Raw genomic sequence first — 8,717 nt, 5'->3', positions numbered from 1 at the left:
ATGTGTCCAACATCTTCTGAGGTGTTAAGATTCCATTATGGAATAACAGGAAGAGAAATAATTGCTTAATTCATGTTGGTGTTTATGTAACGTGTCTTGATTAAAATCTGCCGGCCCTCGATTGCTTCGGATGAAGAATAAAAAAAATAATAGACTTCGCCAGAATCAGGGAAGATGATCGTCGTTCGTATAATTAAAATTCGGTTTTCTTCTAACGAGCCACGTTCCGTGATCGATACATAACGATCGTTAGGCGTGATTTATTCCCCGATATCTTCGCCGATCACCCCAGTGCCATTGGCATGCGATGATCCGTCATGGGAATGGTTTCTCTTTTTAGACACTTTTTTATGGACGATAACCGACGTTTACGATTCAAACGGACGGAATTAATTGGTCGACTAATTACTCCGTTCGATTCTATTCTAATTATTGCCTATAATTATCGCAAACACGCGTGTGAAATCTGGAATGATTACAGGTGGCCTTTTAAAATAGAATCGTCGTAACAGGTTCGCGTTAACCCTTGCTACGTGGTATCCTCAAAGCTGAGAGTATTTTCGTTGTACAGTATCGGCCACTTTGTGTTTCAAAAGTTTGCAGTTATTACGCGTTCCATAGAATCCAGAAATTTAAGAGAACAATTACGTTTCTATTGGCTTGAGACTCTTTTCTAAAAGTTTACTAACACGAAATATTTGTGGGGTGTGCGCATATGATATCTACAACACGGATATCAAATTAACAACGAAATTAGTAGCAGATTCGATACACGCGCTTGAGGAAGTTACTTCCAATTTTTAATTAGTAGCCTATGTTCTTCATAACGTAAGGTGTCAACGTGTAAGAAAAGCTAAAGCCTGGCAAATTTCTACGCAACGAAGAAAGCCATTTTTTTCAGAACGAGTGCATCGAAGTCACGGACAAGGATCGTCGTTTTACATCAGTTAGTCCAACTTTTAACAGCAACGGGACTTATTCGCAAGAATTAAGATCTTTCGAACTGAAGCATCGACAGAAAGATTCCGAACCAGTTCGACCAACTATTAGAAGAACCGGATTGGGTTTTTCCTTCGATTAAAGGCGAATGACGGACGGCCTTGAATTAATCTGAGCGTTATTATCGTCGTAACAGAAGGAAGTTTAAACCGCGGAAATCAACCTCATCTTAGAACGATCAAAATATTTCATCGATTCGAGCAACCAACTATAAATTTGTCTGCTCGAATGAGACTGTGTAGCTACGGGCGTACAAGATAAATCTTGCCAGTGCACCGTCATAAAGTTGTAAAATAGGTGCGATATTTCATCCTATTGTAAGTTAGGCGTTGCGCACAGGTAGTTTGATATCGAATAATTGATAATAATCTTTCTATTCTGTGCAATAGTGTATGTAACCGCAAGAGAATCTTTTAATTGCGATATGATTGTCTTAATTACACGGTTGGTAGAAGCTGGTTCGTATAATCCAAAGTCGTGGACAATTGTTTAGAAACGTTATATAAAGTCGTATTGGTGTCTCGTGATGGGTTTTGAAGATTGCGAGGTGGAAGCAGAGAGTTTCTGTTAGACAGATTAGTTAGAAACGAAGAGTTGGAAGAAATATGGAGAACATGGGGTAATGATACAGTTATTTCGTGATATATTTATCATTCTACGAGTAAATTTGTTCGTTTAATTATTGTCATCTAGTTTTTATTATTTTATCGAACATAGCTATATTTTTTCGGAAAATATTCGTTTCGGGGAATATTTTTATGAATAATTAAAGTAATATCAAAGACAGAGAAAACAACGCTTTGTAATATAAGAATTAAATATTATTTTACATACAATAACATTTTCTAAAGTTATCGAATCGTATCGTTCAAGAAGTCAGTGAACTTCGAAAGTTAATTTTTCTAGACAAATAGCTGACATATCATCAGTACGCTCCCAGACCCTTGATATCATTGATCGATGATCGATTATAGGATAAGACTTGGATAGTTTAAACCCTTCTGCATTGTGGTTTTTTTCGGCTATGTCTACACACTGCTACTTTTCGACTACTACGACGACGATGACGGAGATGACGATGTCGAGGTGTTTGCGATTGGAAATTTCTCTTGGTTCTTCGATGATCTTGTGAGTCCGCCGTTAACGAGTTGTTCACGGTATTATATAAAGCTGTAACAGATTTTACGAATATTTAAAATTACGTATCGATAACTGGCAAGTTTTTTAATGATCGACGTGATTAGGAAAATGTGAAATATTTGGAATTTATGAAATTGTTTCAAAGATTCTGAAAGCAGCTTCGGAAATGTTACTGCAACTTGAATCACGTTTGTCCGTACATTGTCGTTCATATCGTTTAACAATAAGATAAAATAACGAAATTTTGAAAAGTAGCGATGGGAATCTTTCGAAGAGATCGTATTTCGCTTTACTTTCGTACAAACGTATAAATCATACGCCCATAATCCAAAAATGTCGAAAGGATTTTGTGCAAAATTCCAATTATTACGTAAAATTGGTAACGTTCCAAGCTCTTTCTCGAGAGATCGATCTAAGATGAATTACTGCACCCATGTTATTGTTTCCGGCGTAATCGTAATTAAAAATCACCTCAGAATCTGTTGCATAGGTGCATGCGCTAAATTGCCATGCAGCTTCGCACCCGTCCGTAGCCGTCACTGCAAATGAAAATTACAAATAACGAACGCAAAAAGATATAGATAATTTCTTATTAATACTGTGTTATTAGTAATACGCTAGAGAAATTCTTGATTTAAATATTTGTTTAAAACGGTGTTATTGAATCGATTGCTTACGTCGTTGATTATCAACGAAGGTACTTGCCTGTGTTTTTACACGTTTCAACTAAATGTGTAATGCGTGGAAAATATTCGTCGAGGATCATAACACGAGCGTTCTTCACGAAGAAATCCCACATGATTTCGTCGCCCTTCATCTAACGAACAAAGCAAACGTATTTTTCCATCTTGTTGATTTAAAAGATGTAACGTTCATTGTTGCGAAATGATGACTAACTTTTTGACCATTGATTAAAAAAAAAAAAGAAAATTGAGAAATTTCACTTACAGCTTTGGTTTGTGTCAGGACGCATTTCATATAGCACATCAACCTCTCGTCTTTTGGGAATTCACCTTTATGTTGGCCGTCTAGAAGCTCTGTACGTAAATCACCAAAGAGTTTATTATTCTTTCTTGAAAGCTGTTACCAAGAAATTGTACCTACATAGTACATTTTGTTTATGTTCGAAATTAATCATCAAGACGAACAGAATTGAAACAAAATTCGCATTGGGACAGAATTTTCGTCCACGATAGATAGATAACATTTAACGTTCAACGATAAAGTTGAAGTTGAAGTAAAAGTTAAAAATAAGAAAGAACTATCAAAACTGTCGAATAATATTGAATCTCAAATCAAAGAGCGACGCATTAATTTCGATTACATTTCCCATCGAATCGTCATCGAACGTCTGCATAACCAAGTGTGTCCACAAGTCACGAAGACTATCTCTTCCTCGTTTAAAAAAATCTGATCAAATACCACAGTCATCCTTGCAAATTGGAAAAAGTAGCATCGAAAAGTACCTTTAGGGGTGTCGTTCTTCTTGCTGCAAGGCTTCCTCAAGTTCTTGATGGACTTCTTCAGTTCATCGAGGTTCATCTTTTTCTGTACGCGTAAAAGAAAGTCCAAAGTCCGTGTGTATAATGTACACATTCAGGCGAATTATAGCTTCGAATAGGAAGAATCGATCGATCAAACTCACGCTCTCTGTATCTTTGATCGCCAACAAGACAAGCATCAACGAGACCAGCAGGCAAACGCCGACCCCCTTCATCCTGTTTGACTTGTTCCAAATTTATTCTTCTTCCTCTTCCTCGTTGATGTTTCGAACCAACTTCGCTAACTTCTCGATGGTTCAAACCACGAAGAAATAGCGCACGTGGATTCGCAATATGATCGTACACTCCCTTTTATAGTCCGCGTTGATCGTCGCGGTAGGAGAAGGAACAATTTTTGCATTTTGTGGGTGTTGCACGAAGCTTGACCCGTAATTACCCCGCCGACTAATAATTAATGTGCAACCTGCACTTTCCGCGTAGCATCTTCGGAAACTCAGACTACGTCGGAAAGGGAAGAGTGTTTCCGCCACGTAATGGATTACGTCGCAAATATGAAATCATTATGCATTGTATTATCATTGACGATGCTGGATCATATCCTGAGAGTACCTCTTTTAACGAGTTATTTCTTTTTCTCTTTGATTTTGTGTTCTTTGCTTCTAATTTTTCTTTTCCGATTTTGTACGAGGACTCGCTTGTTCAATCAACACTTTATCGACCGATAGCCGATTAATCAGTTTTTCGTCACCGACGCTCATCGACCGATAGTCTATTAATCGGTTTTTTATCGCCGACAATCTTTCTCATTATTTGAGCAGTAATTTATTATTTAGTACTAAGGTACCTTGCTCAGTTGCGTCAGTTGCGTTGCTTCGTAAGCTGCCACAGTTTTATACCAATTGAAACGAAAAACGTATCGATCGCGATGAACAAAAAGAATGGTATTGAAGAGTCTAAATCGAAACAGAGCCGGCGCTAGGGAGAATCTGCGCCTGAGACGCCGGTCGGACGTGCGTATGCTGTTGAATCGCTAGCGGTCGGTAAAGTGTTAATTTATTAACGAAATTCACGTATACAGGGTGGTTGGTAACTGGTGGTACAAGCGGGAAGGGGGTGATTCTACGCGAAAAAAGAAGTCGGAAATATAGAATAAAAATTTAAAAATTCAAAAATTTAAAAATTTAAAAATTTAAAAATTTAAAAATTTGAAAATTTAAAAATTTGAAAATTTGAAAATTTGAAAATTTGAAAATTTAAAAATTTGAAAATTTGAAAATTTAAAAATTTGAAAATTTGAAAATTTAAAAATTTAAAAAAGTAACGTCAATCGGGACAACGATCTACAATGAGATTTGTTATAACGAGACGCGACAAAGTGCATGCGTACCGAGCGAAAATTCAAAGTCGATTTTCTCGAAAACAAAGCCTCGAACGAAAAATGTTTATTGTATATTTTCGACTTCTTTTTTCGCGTAGAATCACCCCCTTTCCGCTTGTACTACCAATTACCAACCACTCTGTATATTATCGATTTCAAATTGGTTTCAAATTTTACGCATATAATCGCGTCTTGTTAGTAACGGTGAGTCACTACGATGCTGTTTAACCGTTTTAGCGTCACGCAGCGCGATCGCGCTGTTCGCGTACTGTGGTGAACTGTGTCGCGATGTTTGGTTACGATTGACAATTCGCAACGCGTTCGGTTTCGAACGTAGCTCGTCGCGAATCATGTCAGAGTTTCCTCTCGTAATTACTTCTTTTTTGTTTCAAACAATCTTAAACCACCTGCGTAAACGAAAAAAAAGGGCAGCGCGATCGCGTCGATCGGTATTTCTCGGAAATAAATGAACGCTGTATGGTACAATCCGACACGGATTCTTAAAAAGCCGTGGCATTAAAACGGTTAAAAATTTCCCGAGAAGAGTACGAACTTTTTGGATAGAAACCGTCTCGCATAATTTATTGAAATCTTACTCGGGCTTGAAATCAGGAGATTAACGATTGCTACGTTATACCTTCACGCTATTTTATTGCGAATGTTTGATACAGTACGATATTAGATCGTAACGTATAAAATATCGAATTTTATCGCCTTCGACGAATATCTTTGTCTTTCAGACAGTTGATTTTCTCGTTTATGCATCTTTAATATTTACATACATGTGTAAAGGATATATAAACATATCCTTTTCTTAGGTTTCAGCAGAAGTATGTATGAATTGCTAAAAATCGGACATTTCATTCTCTATAACTAACAACATAAGAAAGTATAATAACACAGTAATGTAGATCACTAACATTATTTTGATTGCAAAATTAATGTCAACCTAAAATATTTCTTAAAGTTTACGATCGTATTATATAACGTCATACTAAATTTAAGAAAATTACAGCTCAAAATAAGTAAACTATTCGTACACGTTATCGGTGGCTCGCTCCTTCTATCGATCTCGCGATCGTGGGTTTGCAGTTTGATAAATTTGCACGGCGCCTCTTCGAAAGATGGTGCAGTTTGTCGTGAATGTCGTTTGTTAAGGAAAGAAAAACTTTTCCGGATTCGTGTCGTAGGTGCATTTTACGAACGTATATGATTTCTGGCATTCATCACCGGTGTATTCTGCGTATAAATGGAACAAAGTTTAGCTGGAAGCTTTAACTTCTTTCATGTGAAAAAAATAAAAAAAGTATGGTGCGTCTGAAAAGTTTCTAAAGCGATCGAATCTCGATTCAAAAAGGAATAAATTATTGGAATTTTTCTACAGTATCTTTAAGCGAATACGGTGATTCGAAGTTGTCGATGGTTTTGCAAATTTCTTTATAAGCAACCAATTTTTATTTAATTATCGATCATTTCGGCTCCAATCATACGTTTTCATTGTTGATAAATTTTCTAAATTTGGAAAAATTATGAAAGAATCGTTGTTGATATTTATGATTAAATGTCTGGTAAAGTTCTTCTTGAAATATTAAAAATCTATTTGCTTGTTTTGAACGAGCAAGTGTTCGAGTATTTGATAATTTGCCTTACCCATATGACTACATTTCAGTATAGCTTCCTTCATTATGGCTGCTTCTTCCGGTGCCATCGAAAGTTCTACTTGCTTGATCACCATAGCAAAATCGATATTGCCATTTTTAAACTAGACGAACAAACGGATCAAAAATGTCGATTAATCGATCTTCCAGTGGACAATCTTAATATCGAAGATATTATTTTGTATTTACGGTTCGAATTAATTTCATAATGCAATTCGTATAGCACTTAAGATTTGGATCTTCTGGAAATTCACCTCTTCGCATGCCCTCCACTTTATCTAAATAAATTCCGACAGAAATACAGAGGACACTTTGTCAACGATCTAATTTTCTTCGATTTGATCGAATTCTGTTTTATTCGTCTTCTCTGCTTACCTTCTGATATATCGATTTTTTGCAAACAAGACCTGCGCAGACTCCTTGCCATTTTGTCCATTTGCTCGGCAGTGGCCTAAAGTTCATGCAATAATTTAGATTCTGTTGTCAGTTTTCTTTCCTTTTAACTTTTAATACATAATGACACGCGTTGAGAATTTTCTGGTTTTGTTTCTAACAACTCACTATGGTACATTGTCCCAAGATCTCGAATAGCGACAATGAACCATGATTTCCAAGAACTATTGGTCATTTTGACGATGAATTTGTTACCATTAAATTTTATTCAATTTTCACACGTCTAACCCTTTGGATGATCAGGTTACCGGAATATTTTAATTTTCAAAATTTCAAATATCTAGATCTGTTAATATTTTAATACTTTGGTATTTAAATAAAACTTTTCAATTTCAAAAAAAGTATGTCGAATTTCGAACGGTAAGATATTTCGGAGAATATTCGAGAAATATTTTTCGAAAACTATTTATCACTTTTATCTATCTAATTCCCATTATTCCAGCGAACAAAATTCCTGGATCGCTGAAAAATTAATATTTTCACTAATACTCAGCCAAATGTATTCTTCCATTAAAATTGAAGAAACGTACACTTTCTGCTGGTTTCCACGCCACGATCGCGAACAACATTGCGACAAGTAAAAATTTCACATGCATATTCAAATTTTTAAATAGAAAAGGAGATGAAAACGAATATTAAAGCGTAGTCTTTCTTCAGGACCAAACGACTGAAGGCTTATTCGCCTAGTCTTTCTCTTATAAACCTTTCTGCTCTAACGTTTCGTAAGTCATATGCGATGACTTTTGTTCAATATCGGATAATTTGATAATTTGACATTCGCTAGGAAATTACGATAGAAAAACATGGTCTTTTTCGACTTGATGATAAACTCGCTGACTTTATGTAACGCGAGTTAAAGAGCGTTTTCAACCACTGAATTATCGTCTCGACGAGTTTCAACTCCCTCGAACGAAATAATCTTTTACCGTCTTGTTCTTTCCGCAATGATTCGATACGATTTCCTTTTTCACTGTAATTTCCTAGTTAAAAATGTAAGATTATCGTAGAAAATATCGTTTATCTTTCGAGAAAGAGTAGAAGCTAAATAATTTCTTCGCAGGACGAGCAGATATTATTTTAAATATTAGGTTGTCTTTCGTTTTACGAGGAAACGATAGATGCACAGCATTTTTCCTTTTACATTATTTTATTGAATTGAATAAAATAATATAAAACAAAACATGCTGCGCATCTACTAATTCCGCATAAAAAGAAAGGAACTTTTGAGACAACCCGATACCTACGATCACATCGTCGTATCTATTCAAAAATTCGACATATTTCGACAATCGTAATTTAAAAACTGTTTAGCGAGCTTCCATCGCAAAACTATCGACAAATTATTCCATTATAGTTCGCGGTAACAGTCACAGGCTCGATCATGCCAGCCACTGCACCGTCTCGAGCCCCACACCCGCTCGGTGCGGTTTGCACGCTCCAACTTGTACGAAGCAAGTTTTGGCCGGTCGTTCGCTTTGTCCGCAGCTCCCTTCGCCGACCGAAGACTCGGCGTTAATGTCGAACCCTTGTATCTCGAGAGACACCCTTAAAACAGGAGCATCTGGCCAGAAAGCGACGCCATCCCCG

General features: G+C 36.4%; 2 protein-coding genes across 2 annotated transcripts; both read right to left on the bottom strand.

Moving 5' to 3' along the window:
- Positions 1-2,022: 2,022 nt before the first annotated feature.
- Positions 2,023-4,108, bottom strand: LOC100746909. The gene is made up of 6 exons (XM_033322509.1): positions 3,785-4,108; positions 3,606-3,687; positions 3,088-3,176; positions 2,845-2,956; positions 2,611-2,678; positions 2,023-2,169 (listed from the first exon to the last, which is right to left on the bottom strand). Exons 1-6 carry the CDS (start codon positions 3,854-3,856, stop codon positions 2,152-2,154), a joined length of 441 nt encoding a protein of 146 aa, XP_033178400.1. The 5' UTR covers positions 3,857-4,108; the 3' UTR covers positions 2,023-2,151.
- Positions 4,109-5,650: 1,542 nt separating this feature from the next.
- LOC100746796 (general odorant-binding protein 56d-like) lies at positions 5,651-7,814 on the bottom strand. The gene is made up of 5 exons (XM_012385366.3): positions 7,661-7,814; positions 7,053-7,128; positions 6,867-6,955; positions 6,670-6,781; positions 5,651-6,258 (listed from the first exon to the last, which is right to left on the bottom strand). Exons 1-5 carry the CDS (start codon positions 7,724-7,726, stop codon positions 6,173-6,175), a joined length of 429 nt encoding a protein of 142 aa, XP_012240789.1. The 5' UTR covers positions 7,727-7,814; the 3' UTR covers positions 5,651-6,172.
- Between the last annotated feature and the right edge of the window lie 903 nt (positions 7,815-8,717).

The sequence above is a fragment of the Bombus impatiens genome, unplaced genomic scaffold (assembly GCF_000188095.3).
Source record: "Bombus impatiens unplaced genomic scaffold, BIMP_2.2 scf_0010, whole genome shotgun sequence".
NCBI classification, from domain to species: Eukaryota; Metazoa; Arthropoda; class Insecta; order Hymenoptera; family Apidae; genus Bombus; species Bombus impatiens.
This window is presented reverse-complemented; position numbering and strand designations above follow the sequence as displayed.

Bases quoted from the DNA above. Each gene is read 5' to 3' on its own strand.
- LOC100746909 (XM_033322509.1), bottom strand. From the start codon at position 3,856: ATGAAGGGGGTCGGCGTTTGCCTGCTGGTCTCGTTGATGCTTGTCTTG. The intron at 3,688-3,784 runs GTGAGTTTGATC...TTACGCGTACAG, and splicing joins CGATCAAAGATACAGAGAGC to AAAAAGATGAACCTCGATGA. The intron at 3,177-3,605 runs GTACTTTTCGAT...ATTTACGTACAG, and splicing joins GAAGAACGACACCCCTAAAG to AGCTTCTAGACGGCCAACAT.
- LOC100746796 (XM_012385366.3), bottom strand. From the start codon at position 7,726: ATGCATGTGAAATTTTTACTTGTCGCAATGTTGTTCGCGATCGTGGCG. The intron at 7,129-7,660 runs GTACGTTTCTTC...CATGAACTTTAG, and splicing joins CGTGGAAACCAGCAGAAAGT to GCCACTGCCGAGCAAATGGA. The intron at 6,259-6,669 runs GTAAGGCAAATT...ATTTATACGCAG, and splicing joins ACTGAAATGTAGTCATATGG to AATACACCGGTGATGAATGC.